The sequence below is a fragment of the Homarus americanus genome, unplaced genomic scaffold, assembly GCF_018991925.1.
Source record: "Homarus americanus isolate GMGI-L3 unplaced genomic scaffold, GMGI_Hamer_2.0 scaffold48090, whole genome shotgun sequence".
NCBI classification, from domain to species: Eukaryota; Metazoa; Arthropoda; class Malacostraca; order Decapoda; family Nephropidae; genus Homarus; species Homarus americanus.
The window spans coordinates 398853-419124 of NW_024753848.1; the positions used below are offsets into that span (position 1 = coordinate 398853).

The window sequence follows — 20272 nt, forward strand, 5'->3', positions numbered from 1 at the left end:
ATGACATTGTTAACAATATATATTATGGTATTAGAACGGTTTAATGTCAAGACAGCGTCCCATGTACCAGCAGAGAGACCCCCTGTGCTCAGTGCGATACGTTCCTGGGACTTTCATGTACGATATGGTTTGGTATTTTTTTTCCAGTAGGCGTTTTTGTCCGGCGGGCTTTTAGTCCATGGGAGATGTCTCTAGTTGAGTCTTTTCCAATACAATGACATAACGTGTGGTGTGAGGTGAGGTTTTGTGTTGGCGAGAGACATCGTCGGTTACTACACCACCACCACAGCTACATCATGAACATGTCCATCCTCCGCTATGGAAATTCCCCCGTGTTTTATGTGGCAACAAAGGATTTCCTTCCTCGTGACATTTGCTCTACTCCCAATGTTGTGGTTCTTATCTTTGTTTTTGCTGGCCAGTTACGCCACTTAACTTAACTTTTTTGACATTTAAATACCTTCAACGTTGGAACGCAGTAATGCTTCTATCAACCCATCATTCATCCCTGTGTAACATAATCTTATTTAGTTGTTGATGACTAGTACCTTAACGCCAATAGCCAGCCCTGAGAATAATGGAGTCAATAGCCGAGTGATTATGTAGTAACACTACAACCCCACCCAATTCACTGCTGATAATGGTCACTCAAAAAGATAAAGATGTAGACAGGGGACTGATGTATTACTCTAGAACAAATGTAAATAACCTCTGTGTAAGGTACGTTAGTTAGTATCAAGGGAACGGATCAAGAAGCGAGCGGAAATGTGGCGTCACGGGGTCCAGTGATGAAGTCATAGGTGGAGGGGGAAGAGGCCGAGGTTTCCAGCGTTCATCGGTGCCGGGATGACTGTACCCCTAGTATCTAGCGCGTCTTATTTTTATCTGGATTCTTGATTCTTAAAGATACATTTTTCCGTAACTTAAAATTAGAACATACATTCACGTAATACCACAGTAAATCATCTTCAATACTAAAAAAAAAATATATATGAAAAGTTAACGGGATAATTCTGGACACAACTAGAAGACCAACACACACACATACGTTTCGTCAAGCGGGGATTTCCTGGCGGCGGTGCGGTTGAACTTTTCCTGTGCTAGTTTTACTCTTTTTCTCTTGGTGACTGATGATTAATGTGCACACAACAATATACTTTTTAGAATTAGTGTACATACAACATTTTGAGAATCGGCTATACTAAAAAATTTCTGTACACGAAACAAAGTGAAAAATTAATTGTTACCTATAACTAAAATAATGAGAACTAAATATCATTGTACACAACAGCAATTAGGAAAAATCAGATTTTATATAATAAAGGCTTTGCATAAGCAATGTCTTCATGAATGTCTGAAAAGCTATGTTCAATTGTTGTCGAAAATCCCCATGTTATTAACAATATATGACATTTAATAGCGAGTCATATAGTGTGGCTGTTTTTATAGGTTATAGCTGGTGAGCTTTGTTTTCCATTATACTGGATATTATTGCAGAAAACTACACGAAATAACTCCAGATTATAAAGAGAAATCTGGGTTAATAATAGATGTTAAAAATCATAATTTCTCGTGTCTATCGTACTCAAGGGGTTAAACCATCTTACTTAATAGGTTAAGATGCGTTAATCAATGGACTCAGGAACAATACATGAAAAATTAAATGAATGAATACAAACAGGACAACTGCCGCAAGAAACTTTTTCACCGGACAAAACAAAATTTACCCTGAAAAACCCAGTGGGTGAGGTTAAATGGTGTATGTTGATTAGTAACACGATCAGATTTCTTAAGCGACGGAAATTAACCGAGCATTTCTTTATTTAACCAAAAATACTCAATGGTCGTTAAGTTAGGGTATATTAAGTTACGTTAAGTTAGATTAAGTCACAGTAGGTGAATGAATTAATAAAGGCTAGTGACGGGGGAAGGAGGTTCAGTGGAAGTTTAAAAGGGAGGATGGGGGGGAATTTTAGTGAGAGAAAAGGGTGCCATGGCTTAACACAGCTTGCGTGTGGGCGATGAGGCACTGCCATGATTGGTGGAGGGAGCTACACCATCTTCGGACTCGGCGGGGGGGAGGGGGACCATGATATAGGCGGCTCCAGGCAACGGTCTGTATCAGTGTTTGGAAGACCGTCACCGCCGCGAGTGCAGTGCGAATTAAAACAAAACGAACAAGGAGGGCGCACACAACCAAAAGAAACCTATACATAAAGCTAGGAAAAACGAAAGGTAGGTTAGTTATAGGGTTGTTTGGGAGAAAGGTGAAGGAAGAGTTTTGAGTCTTTGATCTTGAAATGTCAAAGTAATCATAGCATGGAAGGATGAGAGTATCGTAGGAGAGGTTTTTGGTGAGAGTAGGAGAAAGATTTTGAGGTCATGTTCGGGTCCACTGGTAAAAAAAAAAGGTTCAGTTGCCATAGTAGTCGTGTTTCAACATTTTCCTTCCTGTAGTGATGGGTAAGGCCTGTGTGGGTGTGTCAAGGTTGAACAGTCTCTGCAAGTTCAGTTATTGCCGCACTCAGTGTAGTGTGAGCACTGCCCGAGAGAAGGTGTAATGGTTTGCCCTCACCCGTTCCTGCACCTCAAATGAAATCTTCTTGTGTTCACCATTCACACTAACTGTTTGTTCTGTACTTATTAGTGGAAGTTTAAGTGCTTTGCCCATTTATTACTCCAATAAACATTTGTCACTAATATTCGTATCTTCTGACACTCATTGGAAACACGCTAAGCGCTAAACCGTCCTTGACTGTAGTATCACTGCTTCGTTATAGAGGACATCTCCGGGCGCTTCTGATCGTTCATTCTGGTGTTGTGATTGTGATGTAGCCCAAACAAACATACCTTCACGTTTGTATTTGTCGTGCAGGGAATGTTAGAAAGGTTGTTTGTCGTCAAGATTTAAGGTTGCTGAAGAGGTACAATAGCAGTAGTAAATATTGACAACCTTGATCTATACACGTCAGGAAAGTGTTAATGATGTGAGGAAGACTCGGTACTCTGGGTGTTAAAGAGGACTCGGTATTCTGGTGTTAACGAGAACTCTGTACTCTGGGTGTTAGAGAACTCGGTTAAGGAGCTGCCACGATGATCAACTGTACGGAACCTAACTGCCAGAGATGCTACGAGAAAGGCCTATACGGGCCTGACGAACCCGCCATCTCATCCCACCTACTAAAGTTCGCTGCCGTCCACTGCTACCTCGTCTTTCTCCTGGGCACAACATGTAAGTATCTGTGTCACTAGGAGGTCTTGGACACAACACACACACACACGCTGACACATATCCTGTATAGATATATGTATTACATCTTTCTATTGGTGACGATACAATAGAAATGGTACAGAAGAGTTGCGTGTGATGTCATCTTAGGTGATGTAACGTGACTCGCCCTTTCATATACGTATGCAACTCAAACGTATTATCAAAGGATCAAATCTTTATGATACTTGTTGTAAATGTAGTCTTGCATTATTATTATTATTATTACATTAGTATTTTCATTATTATTATATTACTATTTTCATTATTATTAATATATTAGTATTTCCATCATTATTATTATTATTACAGTGATCATTGGTCACAGCACAATTTGTTACATGAACATTGTCGCCATTTGTTACATGTCACAGTGGTGTCAAGTGTTACTGTTGCAGGTAACGGCGTGGCATTGTGGTGTATAGCGACATGCACCAAGACCAGACCAGCAGTGAAGGTGTTGCTGTGTAGCGTGTTTGTGCCCATCATGGTGATCTGCCTGGTGGTACAACCTTGTTTCGCCGAGATGCTGTTGGCCCTCCTTACGTGTGACGATTTGCGGGCGCCTTGGCCCTTCAAGGTGGCCGTGATTTTGTTTTACAGCACCCTCGCTCAGATGGAACTCGTCTGCATTGCTACAATTTCTGTTCTCAGGTAATGCTAACTTTGTTAGTGGGTCACTTTAGGGGGTTCAAAATTGACACTAACTAACTCAGTGTGCCGAAAAGCAAAGTCATTTTCCATTATTGTTAACGCTCATAGGAGCGTTATTGGTTTGTGCTGGATAATAAGACCCTTGTTGACGCGATGAGTATAATTTGGCCAAAACCTGTTAAAGAACAATTCACATATAACAAATGCTGGTATATCAGGACACACAGTTTGAATAGTACGATCAATATACAGTATATAACCTATTAACCTCTTAAATATAACTCACATGTTACAACTGCTGATACATCAGGACACAGTTTGTATAATATGATCAATATACAGTACATAAATACACTTATTAAAGTTATCTAGAGTTCTTAGAGGATTTAATAGTTCACAATCACACTCACGTTTTGGGGTCTAGGGTTTGACCAACGAGAACAAATATAATATCCTCCTGGTAGCTGTTGTCTCTACAGTAGAAGGCGATAGACTGTCCCCTCAGACAGTCACACAGCTGCTACCAGCGTGGCCGACGCGCTCATTTAAACACCTCAGCAAAGTTCGTTGTCAACACTGTCTCTCCTCTCACCCTCTCTTTCGTCTAGTTTATCTTACTATGGCTATCCCTCTCTTTCTCTCTCTCTTCTAGTTTATCTTACTGTGGCGGTAACAATTATTATTAACAGGAAGCTTTGCCATACACTCACAATATAAACAAAGTGATTATCCTTTTTTTTTAGTTAGTTTAACAAATTTATTGACAGCTTGGAGTACAGTTTGCCTATTCTGAGTAATTCAGTCAGGTCTTAACACTGAGGGTGGTATCACTTCTCACTGCCACGCAGGGCAGAGGTTCATTCACAAAGAAATACAACATATTCAGTAACAGCTATATATATAGAGGTCAGATTCATGTAGGTTATGTCACTGTTCACTGCCATGCAGGACAGAGGTTCGTACACAAAGAAATACACCATATTCATTAGCAGTATATATAGGTCAGAGTCAGGTGGGTGATTATCCTCGTTCACATCGTACATTGATAAGGTGTTCACGATTCGACCATCATAATAATACTAGTAATAATTTCCTATGTCTACAGGAGACATTGTAACAGTAGAGCGACTCGGCTACTGAGATTAACAAAATACTTCCATGTACATTTGTTTTTTATTCATGGATGTAATTCTTAAGTAAATCTGTTATTGGTATTTTCGTTTCCTTGTGTGTGTGTGTGTAAAAGTTGTGAACATAGTAACTGATAAATATAATCAGGTTTCTTCGACAAGCTCTTCGCCGGGTTCAGTAATCATTATTTTGGAGAGTTGTGGCTCTTGTTGTTCCTGTGGCTGTGAATGCTCCTGGATCCCTGTCCTTGCAGTCAACTTATCAATAATATTGTGTTTACAGAGTGGCGGCGGTGTGGTCGTCACACAGACACTCGGTGGGGCTGCGGGCGGCTGTCGGTATTGTTGTCACCATCATCGTCTACTCTGTCCTCATCACCCCGGTAAGTACACCAAGTTTTCACAAGCATGGCGTTAGTACATAATACAGTACAGAAAATACTAATCAACACGTGACATAAGCGGGGATTATTAATTTTCATGAGGTCCCTTTTAGCCTGAGTCATAGGAAATCAGGTTTGAGGAAATATCTAGAATCGGTTCGTAAGACACACAGAGCCATATATTGATAAACTATACAGTTTTACAAATTACACTAACTTACATTACTTTTTGGTCAGAGTTTACTGGGTTCACTGCTTCTGCTCAACCTGAAGAGTCGCTTGGTAAAGAGGGCCATCAGTTTCTTGTACTTCTTCCTCAACACTATGGTGCCTATCCTGGTCACAATATCTTGCTACGTCGTCATGATGATCGCAGTAAGTGTCTTATTACATTCCTGCCAAGTATGGATCATCAGAAAATACCTGATGTGATTTATTTCAGGCAGTTTTGAAGCACATAATTGAACGCAATGCTTTTGTAATTTTAATCATAACAGCATACAATTTTATGAAAGGTTACTTGATATTAAATAAAAATTCATGTATTTATGAGTGTCTGTTGCAGGTGCGCCGCAACCGTCTTCGTCTAGCGGACAGTCACAGTCAATCGAGAGACAGTGTTGTGGACCAGGCGACGCGCGCAATGATGGCCGTCTTTGTCAACAATCTTCTGTTGGGCTTCCCTCATTCAGTCTACCATCTCCTGGAGGATCCACCACGCACTGCAGCCGTTGGATTCCACATTCTGTTCTACACTCATTTCGTCGTGGACCCTGTCGTGTTTGTTTGGTTTAACCGCAATTACCGTAAGCGGGTGAGTGAAAGGGTCATTATGGGTCTGAGGTGGATGACGAGATGTTGCTCCTCTTCTCCTTTAACCACGACTGCCTCTACTTTCACCCTCCACGTTTCATCGTCATCCACGCCCTCCACCCACCAAAAGTCAACTGTAAGTAGTGAAGTTGTATCAGAAAATATGAAACAGTGATCTAATGTGACTGAGACAACTGTGATGCAAAAGTTGGTAGCTTAATACCTCACTACAGTATATGTAACGCGGCGGGCACCTTTCCATATTGCACCGTTATTTGCCCTTTCTTTCGAAGGAGTAAGATAATGCTTTAAGGAACAACCGAAGACATGTAAACAGGACATTTATGACTAAGAAACTTATTTTGCATCGGTGACATTAAATTTTCTAACCACAGATTATGTGGTAGTGGAACGGTGCCGCGCCATCGGCTATTTAAAGCTTTTATATACCGTCTATGCAGAAGCAAGACACTTATTCCATGGAAGCAGGAACCAAAGTGGTACATAAAAAGATAGCCTACATAAATGTATCTTTACAGTGACATCAACAACGCTCCAATACGGTACCATGCTACGACCACGCAGCAACGTTCAGCCAGCGACTTGAATCGTACATCTCTGGCTTTTCGGGGGGGGGGATTAGTCCACCCGGGCACAGGTCACTGACCCACATCGGGGCCTGGTAGGCGAAAATTTAAATAATAAAATTTATAATAAATAATACAAAATTGAAAATAAAATAATAATGATAATAACAATAACACTGTAATAATAATAATAATAATAATAATAATAATAATATTAATGATAATAAAGAAACAAAGAAATAAAAAAGATCAATAGTAAGAAATTATATACTTTATGTATGTTGTGTTGTCAGTAGCAAGAGAAACAATTGAAACCCTGCAATTGTGTGCAAATGAGGCAGAAAGTCAGATCAGCAACCCGGGACTTGGCCACAATTTTCGTGATGACCTATGGCAGCAGGGTCTACCATTAGACAACACATTATGCTTCCAATATCTTTCCAGGAGGTAGTTCCTCCCTGTTTGGTAGCTGCCTACTACCCACTACCTCAAATACAATCAGTTATTCAATTTCTATTAATTTATGATTTTAACCTTATAAAGAGAGATCTTGTAGACTTGTTAAGAGCTTTTGGCTTAAGTGATATTTAGAAATAGAGGTGGTTTTGTGTCTGAAGGCCAGTTATTCCTCGCCTATTCCTGTCAGACCATCTGTTTCTTAACCTTTAATTTTTATTTAAATAGTTAGAGTGCCATTAAAACTCACTCCATCATCTCTCCCCTACCCCCTTTTCAGTTTCATTCGTTATCGTGACAATCCTTATTCAGAACAAGTTGTTTTTACTCCAACTTCACATCATTACCACCTCCATTCCTCGCACTTTCTCCCTGTCCTCTCACTCATTTTAATCTACATACAACTTGGACATATCATCCACTTCATTGTACAATTTTAATTGTCTTATCTCTTGTTTACCCGGGGAGACTTAATTAAACTATGCGTCATTTGTCAGTTGCATTAACCTTCTAGTCCTTTGTAAGTATAAAAAAAAATTACACTAATGCTAAGTGGTAATCATGTAGTACATTTAACAATTTGTAACCGCCTTTGTATCTTTACCTGTGCTGTATTGTTGTATCTTGATTAATAAACTGTATAACAAACATTTTGGGTGGAGCCAAGTGCAGAATCTCCTTTGTGAATATCTGAGAATACAATCCCCGTGGCTGGCGTTAATTAACACCAGTGTCTTCCAGGTTATGGGTGCTTAATGGTAATATAAAATTGTAAAAGAGACAACCATTACTTACTGAAATTATCAAGATTTTACTTTTTAATTTTGATACCGTACGAAATGTAATACTCGCTTGGAGCTTTTTGGCAACGGGTGATACAGAAGTTCGGAATGATGGGAACATTCTTCAGTTTTATTATAATGATTTCTCAAACTGAAATCCACTAAAAACCATACGCATGTTTTGTTGAACGGTTCCTTACATTGACACGTCACTGTAAGGACATTCATCTCGGAGGTGAATTACGTACAACACCTGACCTTGCATAGATTCTTGCACTCTTTAACTTTTTAAAGTAGATTTCAACACTCATAGCGTCATAGGTTGTAGAATATTATTACTAGTTGAAGGAAAAAATATTTTCTTAGGGTCAGTGGTGAGGTAGCGGTTGTGACGACACTGGGTGGGGCAAGGAACACCCACACGGCGACACTTCTTAACTTGCATCATGTAATCAGGAGTGGCAATGTTGTCACCCCTCTTGCCACCTCTTCCGTTATACATGTTCTGTTGTTTATAAATCATTCATGGTCAGTTTGGTATAAATTTGACAGAATTTTTATAAATCCAAACCTTGGGCTCAATTATCACTATATTCATTCTCAAGAGAAATAACTCATATTTGATCATCGGAAAACTAAATATTAAAGCAAAGAAAACGTATGACTAGGCTGCATGGAGAAAAAACTTAACGCAATCCTAACTCGTGTCTATCATCTTCCTAGTACTGTGACTCTAGCAGCAAAGCAATAGTAGTTTTATAGAAATGAAGTCATTTAAGCATTAGGGGTGGATAATTAGCATTTTGTGTATGTATGACTTTTATGTTTAATTTTTGTTTTGGGCAAATATTTGCATCTTCAGTTACGAGGAAAACTTGACGGGTGTGACAAACTTACTTTAGCTGATGCAATAGCTACAAATATACATAATGATGCCATTACTAATATTAGTAGTTATATAACAAGATTATTTAGTACTGTAGTTTAGCTGTATAGTATGACGTTACAGTGTACATAGTAGTTAGTTATGTAGTAGGAAGTTACGTAAGAGTTACGTAACAGAAATTTAAAAAGAAATAACGAGAGGTTCCATTCCTCAGGTGGAAGGTGCAACCATAGCGTAGTGTTTCTGTTATGCTGGCAAGAATTATGTAATATTTATTGACGTCATAATCGTTTATTCATCATCAGTGTTCTTATAATGATTTGTCGTCTTAAATAGGATTAAGTGTTATATGATGACCTTGACTTTGTAGTGTTTCGAACGCTAGTGAATTCTTTAGTGGTGTCTGAGAAAAAAGATCCATCTATTATTATTATTATTAATAGGGAATATGTTGACCTACTCAGAGCTATAATTTGTTGACTTGAGCCTTTTATAACACCGTTCCCCGTCTGCCTGTACTTCTCTACACCTGTTTATACCTCATGTGTTGTATAAATAAGGTACTTTTCTAGTGTAAAAGGTAGAAGCAGATTGAAGGCCGCGTCACTCGTTGGTAAGTGAAATTCCTCGTGTAATTATTTCGTAATTAATCATCTACTGTACCTTATGGAACATAGTACAGAGTATGAATATTTAAATGACATTATTACTCTTGTGTAAGAATTGTGTCAACACCGATGGACGCAATGGCTGGGTGCTAATAAGTGTAAGGTAAGAAATTGTTTATACAGTAATGGTTGATATCAAGGAGCGCCTATGACAGCGCGGCACGGACAGCAATACCCACGAGTCAGACCGAGGTCTACCTTGGGTCACACTGAAGCCAGCCGACCCATACGCCGCCATCTTGATTTTGGCAAAAGTCACTACTGGCCGCCGCTACTCAAGCACCAGGTAACATAAATGTTCCTGACATGCAATTATAAACGGTCAGTTATAGGGAAAAACGAACTTTGGTTGTATTTATTAATAAAAATAATTGTGTTTGATATGAAGTTATTTCAAATAAATACACAGTAAATCCTTACAACCAACATAAATATGACATTATTGACCACTAAACACGATAAGTTTGGTGGAAGTTTGACGACTCTTCATTCTATTTGTAACTTGTAACCTCGAGGTGAACTGTTACTGTATACCTCACAACTTTAGTTGACAAAATCATGTGATTTTCTAGTGGATCAATCTCCAACATGCTGAGGTTAATCAGGAAATATTGTCTTTCTGCTGTAGCATGATAATATGGAATATATATTTTTTTTTCCGCTCCGAGCAGTGTTAACCCTTTTCATTTCTTCCATTTCGTGCAGTGATGGTACAGCGAGTAGTGTGTGTGTGAACCTGAAGTCAATGTCCAGAGCATAAGGTAAGAGCAGGTGGTGGGTGTTCAAAGATGTAAGCCTTTGATATACGATTTAAAAATTAGTGTACAACACATTGTCCTGAACTTGTGCCAAAACATTGTATTTGTGTGTCTCCTGTGGAGAATCTTAGCCTTTAAGCTTACTTTTTGTAAATAAACCCCAAGCAACATTATATAAACAGCCAGAATACGAAAATTCATCTAATTGATTCTTCACAGCCCGATTGTCGCTTTAGGTCGCCTGATGTCACATTAATTTGTATACGTTTGTTTAGGACAGGTCTTTAGACCTTGATACTAATAGCCATGACAGGCGGCAGGTGGTTATATTAGTAGACTGGTAGTAGTGCGACTGGGTCAGTTACCGCTCAACACCCGTGGGTAAACCGAGCTCACCTCACGCTCTCTACAGACTGCTATACAATACTGCGTCATTCAAATTGTTACGTTTTGTGTCTCGCTCACTCTCTTCTACTTTTTCCGTTTGTAGTCATTAGTACACTGCGTGCAAATATATATATATATATATAATATATATATATATATATATATATATATATATATATATATATATATATATATATATATATGTGTGTGTGTGTGTGTGTATATATATATATATATAGAGAGAGAGAGAGAGTGTTGAGACTAAAGTACAATGTATATGTTGGTTGTAACAGGTATTGTCGCTGTGTACACATGTCCCAGAAGGTCCATGTGATGGAGCTCCACCACTACAGGCACACCAACAACTTTGTTAAGAAGTTCGGTGTTCGTGAGGAGTTTCCGCCCCTTCAGCCCGTCCGCTTCACACCCACTCCTCAACCCGACGTGATGGTCAGTCAGTCTACCAGCAGACTTCAGGCAGTTGTTTTTGAGAGATGTTTTGTTGTTACTGCTCCGAATGTGAGTGTTTGGTAAATTTTGTAATCATAGCAGGTTCTCCACCAAGCAATAGCAAAGGCGTGATTTGACTTGTGCGAACGAGTCTCTATTTTTACTTTTACTTTTATCCTCTACGCCACTGATCGGCTCGTTAGCCGCTTGGGCGATCGGTCACGTCTCTAATTACTTTTCCTTTTCATTTATCCTCTTCACCAAAAGATCGGCTCGCTAGCCGCCCGAGCGATCGGTCACTTCTCTGTCACGCACTGTTGGCAAATACTGGGCATGCACCGGCTCCTGAATGTACCTGAACCCGCTCCAGTGTTGGTCAAATCTTGCCTTGAAAGAGCTCACACTCGGTGCCGTCACAACACTTTCTGGTAGATTGTTCCAAGAGTTTACAACCCTCACTCCGAAAAAGTTTGCCCTCACAGTTTTCTGGACTTGCGGCTTCTTCAATCTTGAGCTGTGACCCCTTGTTGGGCGAGCCTCCGCCAGCTCCAAGTAAGGACACTCGACTGAGTAGTGCCCGCTGAGATGCTTATACACCTTAACTAGGTCACCCCTTGCCCGTCTGTAATATAAGCTAGGCAAGTTCAGGCGCTCCAATCTCTCAGGGTATCTGAGGTGCCGAAGTGCAGGCACCAGTCTGGTGGCCCTCCTTTGAACATTTTCAACCAACTGACAGTCCTTAGCATATCTTGGGGAACAGACGGGGTGACAGTACTCCAGATGGGGAAGCACTTCACTTTTGAAGATCGTTATGAGGGACGGACCGTCTAGATATCTGAACGACCTCCTTATAAGACCCAATAATTTATTTGCCTGGTTTACCTTCTTCTCGCAATGGCCCGAGAACTTCAGCTCATTGTCAACATACACACCTAGGTCCTTCTCACATTCAGTCTCAACTAGTGCAGTTTCTTCATCCCGTTGGGACACATGATACGCCTCCTTACCGTTGGTACGCCCCAGGTGCATCCTCTTACACTTCGTGACATTGAATCTCAGCAACCATTCCTGGAGCCCACAGAGGTCCTTCTGCAGCTCTTCACAGTCAGCTGGGTTCTTAATTTCCCGAAATAACTTAGCGTCATCGGCAAACATTTGTATGGAGGAGTGTACAACGTCAGGCATGTCATTTATGAAACAAACAAACAACAGCGGGCCCAATACACTGCCCTGTGGTACCCCACTTGTAACAGGTACGGATGACGATTTCGTGCCATTAATCACCTAACCTAACGTAAATGACGGTGCAGTCTGTAATTTCGCTAAGTCTATAGTTTTTTTATGAAGGTTCAATTAAATATCACATTTTTTGGCAATATAATTTGAATATTTGACGCGATGGTTATATTACTATATTAATCAAAGAATCCGACTGTTAACAAAAAAAAAAAAGGCATTCTAGTCATTTTTAACGATTGGGGAATTTTTGGTCATGGTTTTTTTTTTAAGCCTAAACTAAATAGTGAAGAAATGAGACGAAAATATCACTAAGCTGGACAGTGATTAAATAGCCTACTCATAGTCTCATTCTCTTATTCTATTGTTAGTAACCAAAAAATTTAAAACATGTTACAATACTGTAATGAAATTTTGTGTGATACAGTCGTATAGTTGGTGTACACTGTATACGAATAAGTCATATACAGGTATTTTGTATAGAATAATATTATAGTTTGTGCATGTAGTAGTCAGGTTCTCTGTCTTCGATTCCGCAAAAAAAAAACATGTATATATATTTAGGGGTAACTTTTCTAACTGTGGCCAATTTTATTCTTATCAATTTTGCATTTTGTTTTTCGTGGTCGATTTGTTTTTAAATTATTATATAAACGCCCAACATACACAAGGATAGCACAATATATTACTAAACATAATCTGGTAATAAGAGAATAATGTGTAACGAATATAACAAAACCCAGTATCATTCATCTATCACAGGCAATCATACGCTCGGATTATAGAGAAACTAAAGTGAAGTGTATTGATTAGACATATTAACCTTAGACAAAACTATCAAGAACAATGGAGGGACCCTACACACGCCACTGGCCTCTTCGTAACGATCTTCAAGAGTGAAGTGCTTCCCCGCCTGGAGTACTGTCATCCCGTGTGGTCCCCGAGATATGCTCGGGACTGTCAGCTGATTGAAAATGACCAAAGGAGGGCCACCAGATTGGTGCCTGCACTGCGGCACCTCATCTACCTGGAGAGATTGGAGCGCCTGAACTTGCCTAGCTTGTACTACAGACGGGCAAGGGGAGATATGATTGAGGTGTAGAAGCATCTCAGAGGGCACTACTCAGTCGAGTGTTCTTACCGGGAGCTGGCGGAGTCTCGCCCCATAAGGGGACACAGCTCAAGGTTAAAGAAGCCACAAGTCCGGATAACTGTGAGGGGTAACTTTTTCGGAGTGAGAGTTGTGAACTCTTGGAACAATCTGCCAGAGAGTGTGGTGACGGCACCGAGTGTGAGCTCTTTCAAGACCAGACTTGACCAACACTGGAGCAGGTTCAGGTACATTCAGGAGCCAGTGCATGCCCAGTACTTGCCAATAGTGCGTAATAGAGACGTAACCGATCGCCCAAGCGGCTAACGAGCCGATCGGTGGTGAAGAACAAAATAAAGCAACCTCTATGGGTGCTGGCCATAAGGTAAATGAAGTAAATATTCTTTATTTTTTTTTTACTTCTTATCTCTTCATCGTTACATTATAAAAATTGCCTTAGTATCAATATGTCACAAAAATTTCAGTGTTAGCCCATGCCAGTGGCAAGCTTTTATATAATAATCCTTACTTGGCTTGATAGCTTAGTCCATGATCAATTGTAGACCAATCCATAAAAAAAACAACAACAATGAAACTTACAAGACAGCCATCTACACGAGCAATTTCCATAATGGCCGGCTGTTTATTTTGCCCAAGGTTCCTGAATCGATGGCGTCTCGTGTTTACGTTATGTTATACTTGTACAAAGGCTTATTGGTCCAGGCGGGGTCTTTAACTCTTGAACTACCTTTGTTGTACAGTACATGCCATTTATATGCTGTTCATATTATTCACTGAAGTTTTCAACGTTTTACTTTAATTTTACATTTTATTTATTGCTTGCAGCGTTTACCAATAATTTGTACTTTTAGGCTACATTTTATTTATTGCTTGCAGCGTTTACCAATATTTTTTACTTTTACGCTACGTTTTATCATAGCGTATTTCTTATGATTTTAGTTCTATAATATTTCGCTTATGTAATATATGCTGTAAACACTAAACTCACTCTCTTTAACTTGAGCCATACGTCTGTTTCATTTAATAACAAAGACAGCGTGTAAAATATGTAGGATTCGGTGGCGTTGTTTTTCTTTTTATCTATCCTCTCTGTACAGACACTCGCTGGATCACTGGAAGTATTCGCTCAGCACACGACGGCCCATGGGTTTGGATCTGTCTACCACCTCAGGAAGAGTCGGTGGGCTGCTGGTCTGTCTCTGGGTATCACTGCCTTTTGTCTGGTTGGCGTCATCATGAGCGTCACTTGGGCTACGAGCATTGTCTCCGAGGAAAACACACAGACCACGGTATGTTGTAGACCAAACTGCCCAGTCTATACCACTAACCTGACCTAACGTAATGTAACGCTAACCTGACCAAACCTAACCAAACATAATACTTTACCAATAATCGGATGTAACCTAGCCTAAACTTATCTACATTGACCTGATCCAACCTATTCTACCACAAACCTGATCTAACCTAACCTAACTCTAACGGTCTAATCTATCCCCGACTTAGCCTAACTTAACCCTAAAACGTGTATACAGTTCACACAACAGAATTTCCTTTCGGGTTGTGTAATGTATAGTGTTCAAAGTCTTGTACTGTGTATACCATTATGTGTAACACCTCGTGGTCTACTGGACAGATGCGTGTGGGTCGACATGTGGAGGGGGCGATGATGCCTGACCTAGTGTTTTGTAATTCGCATATCTTCAACACCCAGGCGGCACAAGGTATTTATTGTCTCCGTGTTCGTCTCCCTAATTATCTTGTTGTCTCTTTTTATCAGTTTCTTTCTTTCTGGTTACACTAAATTGAGTTTATCGTTGTAGTAATGTTTGAATTATTATTATTATTTCACTCGAAGTATTGCCACGATAATGTTGTAGCCGTTGATAATTCACAGGAATGTTGAGTCCCGTTGTCAAGAATAACGCAGATGCTGTTGCCTATAGTGCAATTGTGAGGAATAGCACAGCTGTATCATGTACTAACAGTAACACACGTACTAACACACAGATGCAGGCCTGGACAAGGAACTGAGGAGCTACGTGGTTGCGTTGGCCGGTGGTGTGAATCAAGTGACAACGGAATTCAAAAACAATTCCACGTGGAGGCTGCAGGTGGAGCGGAGGTTCTACACTTTACTGCAAGACTACGGCGGTGATGTGCTCGCTCACCTGCGTCAAGTGTCATGGAGGTGAGAGTCCTTTGCTACTGGTGCTCAGCTGATCATAGACATGGAACGCTTATAGTTTTGTCAAGTTGCGGGAACAAAACCATTGGGTACAGTACATTGGCCGTATTCAAGAACAGTCATGGGGTGTACGACGCCATTTACGATGACCTTGCCCTGATCTTGTCTCAGGAATACCATCTTTTCGAAGGTCTGGAGAGATCTCGAAGTTTCGATATTTTGAGTACTACTAGCTAATAATTCCCACCAGGAAACTTGCTTGGACACTCTTCCAAAGCTTCGAAAAGTGCAGAGTTCCATGTGTTAAAGGCGACATTGCTGAAAAAAGACAGGGCAAGGTCATCGTAAATGGCGTCGTACACCCCATAACTGTTCTTGAATATGGCCCGTACCGATGACGTAATAGAATAATTATTTCATTGAGCTTGTGTCACTTGAAACTATAAGACTTTCATTGATTTTGTAATTACGCACGAAGATTAATTAAACTACTAGGTTATGTATGCACGTTGCTTTCTCTCGCTATGTATTGTTAAGCACGTGATAGTATCTCTCTATATGTTCATGAGCAGGTGAATGTGTTAAGTTTATAATATTATGTGTGTTGACAGGTGTGAGGACTTTGTGGTCAAGTGCTTCAGCGTAAATGAGGATTTATCGGGGGTGGAATGCTGCAGCCGGAACTTCCAGCCACTCGTGTCGTCCCTGGGCCTGTGTTACGTAGGCAGCTTTAACAGTTCATACAACCAGCGTATTGAGGGTGAAGCCATGGGGATGTCCTTCATTTTGAGGGTACCGCAGGAGCCACCCCAAGATGGTAATGAATTTATCGCTGTTACTAAGTTTTCAATCGATGGCGTGGGAAGTCTGCGCTGCTTTTATCATTGTTATTATTATTATTATTATTATTATTATTATTATCATCATTATTATTATTAGTAATTGTAGTATAGTGTCGTTAGAGTCTCTTGAAGGACATTAACATCTACCCCTGGCTAATGGCTCTTCCTGATTCCTCAGAGCTGGACTGGAACATTTTGAAGAAGAAAAATTTTATATATTCTGGTTTACAAGCAATGGTACGCAAGAAAGGCTTCCCCGCCACTTCGTCCGAGAAATATCCAATCAACAGTGGCCAAAAAGTCAACCTCGCTCTCTATTATTCAAAGGTGAGTCCTCTGGCAGGATTATGACGATTACGGGTCCAAAGTTACCGGAATTTTTATGTAATTAAGTTTTAGAGGTTCACCTTTGGCAAAAAAAAAATCGAGCCCAAATTGTTCTTTGGCACCGGATTTGAGTTTGAACTTCTACAGTAAGAAGTCAGGTGAAGATATTAGTTACTGTAAAGGACGGGGGGGGGGGGTGAATCTCACTGTATTAGTTTAATGCTGAACTATAACAACTGTGGAAGCTTAAAGATAGTGAAACTCGTGGTTGATGACTCTGGTAGTTTAGGTACCTGAAGCTGAAGTCACGGCAAGAAGCACTCGTATAGGCAGGAGAGATGAGCAAACTGATGGCCACCACACCCACTGCTCCCTCATCTCGCTTCCCCCTCAGATAAACAACGAATTGTGGACCACCAGCCTATGGCCGTGGTCGAAGCCACAGTGCACGCCTCGAGACGCCCCCACAGAGCAGCTCCTCAACACCCGGGACAACTGTTTCCTCGGTGGCATCTATAACACTTTTAAGAAGATGAATTGCTCTCCCTTGGTTTCTCCAAGCTTCTTGACAGGTAAACTGAGTATACTGTAATGTAATCCTTCGTTCTTTCTTGTTGGCGCTGACATACTGTTAGGGTCATTGGTCAAACGTCCAGGCTTCAGACGGCTATTGGTGAAAAAATATTTATTTAGAAATTTACTGTTAGATACAAAATGAATTCGTACACATAACTGCATATATGTAAGCCTGAATAAGTTAAATTGCGTTTTTAATATTTTTGTGTTTCTATCTTGAGCAAAAAAATAAATAAATCAGTGAAGTAGATGTGATTATGTTTGTTTATGGTCTTCAGAGAGTTACCCGGCTTGCAACATCACTAGTATGGTGAACGTTCCCAACCAATATGCTCTTTATGGTGAGTATGGTGACCAATGACGTTACTTCACATACAGTATACTGCCACACTTAACATGTTCAGTGATTGTAGGACTTGGTGACCAATGTGAGCTCTAGCGTTCATGTCAAGTGTGAACCTCACCATTTAGAATAATATGTAGTTTGGCTTTTTCGATTCTTTATTACGGCAGAGTATCATAATGAAAATAAATAGTCCAAGTATCATTGCATGAACGTCAATCAGAGCATCTTACTAGTTAGTTGCAAGTAGATTACCGTAAACACTACTTAGTTACTGCTATCTATGACAAATACTGTACTTACTTGCCCACCACTGAGAAGTATCTGGCATATATATAAAGGAATCTTATCCTGTTAAGTCAGTGAGTCATATTGTCACATTTCTTATGTATAGCTAATTATCTTCTCTCCATCATATTATATTTATCTACACATTTGTATTGGGGGCGGCAGACGAAACTAAATGCAACGTTTTGTGTGAGGAAGAGAAATTTGAAGTGAAGATGTTGGCGACCCACCTGCCACGCATATATACCACCCTGGACCAGGAACTTTCTCAGCCCAACTCAAGTTTGAGGTGAACCTACTGTACACCTTGTTGTTAACCCAAAATAACTACCTTCACATACACACTAATAAACAATATAAAGTTTTGTTAGAGTTACCTACAGTTAGCATTAGCTGTACCTGACCCTGGATACGGTTTACGCTACCACTGTATGTGATCCTTTACAACCAATGAAAATAGCTTTTTTTATTATTGAACAACAAACTGTATGACCTTTGACAGACATATAGTTTTCCGTAATAATGGAACAAATATTAATGTGCTTATGAGGTATGGTACAGGTATATGTAATGACATATAGGTGAGCAGGTGTGACTGACAGGTGTGTGATTGTTTGTGGCAGGTATGACTTGGCTTCCCTGTCCATGTACTACCCTAGCCTCAGCTATACTGAGATTATCCTTACCAAGCCCGGTCTCGGTGACTGGATCTGTAAGTATACAGTACACACAAAACCTCGTCTTCTTAACCTAACCTTACCTTACCTTACCTTACACTTTCCTAACCTAACCTAACATTACCAAACCTAACCTTAATTATCTTTTATGTCTGTTTGTTAGTGATGTTTTTGTTTATCATTTCTATCGATGTTGTCTCTGGCAGCTTGAGTACAATATATTTAAATTGTTTCAGCAGCCATATTGTCATATCTTACGGTTTCTTATTTTATTTATTTTTTTAGACTTTTTTTTGTATTAAGTTTTTGTAAGAGATAATATTTTGTGATTTTTTTGTGTGTGTGTAAATATAAGTTAATAATTGGAAGATTTTTTGTAGCTAAAGATGATATTGTGACAAAAGATAATTTGAAAATGTTTTATCGACATTTTTGTAACTAAATTATATGCGTTGGTGTTTATGACTTAAAATAATTTCCGTATTTTCATTAGAGGTGAGAATAGTGACTAATATTGTTGTTACTGTTGTTTTAGCAAGCCTGGGAGGTAAAGTTGGTCTGTGTATCGGAGCCTCCATCATCACTACACTGGAGCTGCTGGGGTTTTCGCTGTGGCTTGTCTACCTCTGCCTCAGGAACACTGTCCGTGCTCTCTGTTAACTTTTGCAACGACCCTTTGCCAGTGAACACTGCTGTGGTGAAGAACAAGCTCTGTTGGAGGTGTTGTGGTGAAGAACAAGCCCTCATGGAGGTGCTGTGGTGAAGAACAAGCTCTGTTGGAGGTGCTGTGGTGAAGAACAAGCCCTCATGGAGGTGCTGTGGTGAAGAACAAGTTCTGTTGGAGGTGCTGTGGTGAAGAACAAGCCCTCATGGAGATCCTGTGGTGAAGAACAAGCTCTGATGGAGGTGCTGTGGTGAAGAACAAGCCCTGATGGAGGTGCTGTGGTGAAGAACAAGCCCTGATGGAGGTGCTGTGGTGAAGAACAAGCTCTGATGGCGGTGCTGTGGTGAAGAACAAGCCCTGATGGAGGTGCTGTGGTGAAGAACAAGCCCTGATGGAGGTGTTGTGGTGAAGAACAAGCTCTGATGGAGGTGTTGTGGTGAAGAACAAGCTCTGATGGAGGTGCTGAAGTGCTGAAGAACAAGCTCTGATGGAGGTGCTGTGGTGAAGAACATGGAGCTGTGGTGAAGAACAAGCCCTGATGGAGGTGCTGTGGTGAAGAACAAGCCTGATGGAGGTGCTGTGGTGAAGAACAAGCCCTGATGGGGTGCTGTGAAGAACAAGCCCTGATGGAGGTATTGTGAAGAACAAGTTAGTACTAATTGAGGTGTGGTGAAGAACAGGATCTGGTGGAGGTGATGCTACCCTTACAAGGGCGGATCCAGGAGGGGGGGGGGGGGTTCGGACTTCCCCCTTTTCACCAGAAATTCCATTATTTTTCTTCAATGCAGTATTGTACTCAGG

The 20272-nt window shown here is 40.3% G+C and overlaps 2 protein-coding genes across 3 annotated transcripts; both read left to right on the plus strand.

The window, feature by feature from the left end:
* Positions 1-1028: 1028 nt before the first annotated feature.
* LOC121855615 lies at positions 1029-6880 on the plus strand. 2 transcript variants are annotated; one of them, XM_042350672.1, is made up of 6 exons: positions 1029-2235; positions 3069-3232; positions 3667-3922; positions 5336-5435; positions 5673-5810; positions 6001-6880. In XM_042350672.1, exons 2-6 carry the CDS (start codon positions 3094-3096, stop codon positions 6421-6423), a joined length of 1056 nt encoding a protein of 351 aa, XP_042206606.1. In that variant the 5' UTR covers positions 1029-2235; positions 3069-3093; the 3' UTR covers positions 6424-6880. The 2 variants fall into 2 exon arrangements, with proteins under 2 accessions (XP_042206606.1, XP_042206605.1); XM_042350671.1 differs by having other exon boundaries at positions 1029-3232.
* Positions 6881-7205: 325 nt separating this feature from the next.
* On the plus strand, positions 7206-19930 carry LOC121855622 (acid-sensing ion channel 1B-like). The gene is made up of 12 exons (XM_042350684.1): positions 7206-10388; positions 11066-11222; positions 14667-14858; positions 15203-15290; positions 15577-15757; positions 16366-16571; positions 16775-16923; positions 17318-17495; positions 17778-17840; positions 18296-18419; positions 18754-18842; positions 19343-19930. Exons 2-12 carry the CDS (start codon positions 11085-11087, stop codon positions 19465-19467), a joined length of 1533 nt encoding a protein of 510 aa, XP_042206618.1. The 5' UTR covers positions 7206-10388; positions 11066-11084; the 3' UTR covers positions 19468-19930.
* The last annotated feature ends 342 nt before the right edge of the window (positions 19931-20272 follow it).

Bases quoted from the DNA above. Each gene is read 5' to 3' on its own strand.
- LOC121855622 (XM_042350684.1), top strand. From the start codon at position 11,085: ATGTCCCAGAAGGTCCATGTGATGGAGCTCCACCACTACAGGCACACC. The intron at 15,758-16,365 runs GTGAGAGTCCTT...GTGTGTTGACAG, and splicing joins CTGCGTCAAGTGTCATGGAG to GTGTGAGGACTTTGTGGTCA. The intron at 16,924-17,317 runs GTGAGTCCTCTG...CTTCCCCCTCAG, and splicing joins TCGCTCTCTATTATTCAAAG to ATAAACAACGAATTGTGGAC.
- LOC121855615 (XM_042350671.1), top strand. From the start codon at position 3,094: ATGATCAACTGTACGGAACCTAACTGCCAGAGATGCTACGAGAAAGGC. The intron at 3,233-3,666 runs GTAAGTATCTGT...TTACTGTTGCAG, and splicing joins CTTTCTCCTGGGCACAACAT to GTAACGGCGTGGCATTGTGG. The intron at 5,436-5,672 runs GTAAGTACACCA...CTTTTTGGTCAG, and splicing joins ACTCTGTCCTCATCACCCCG to AGTTTACTGGGTTCACTGCT.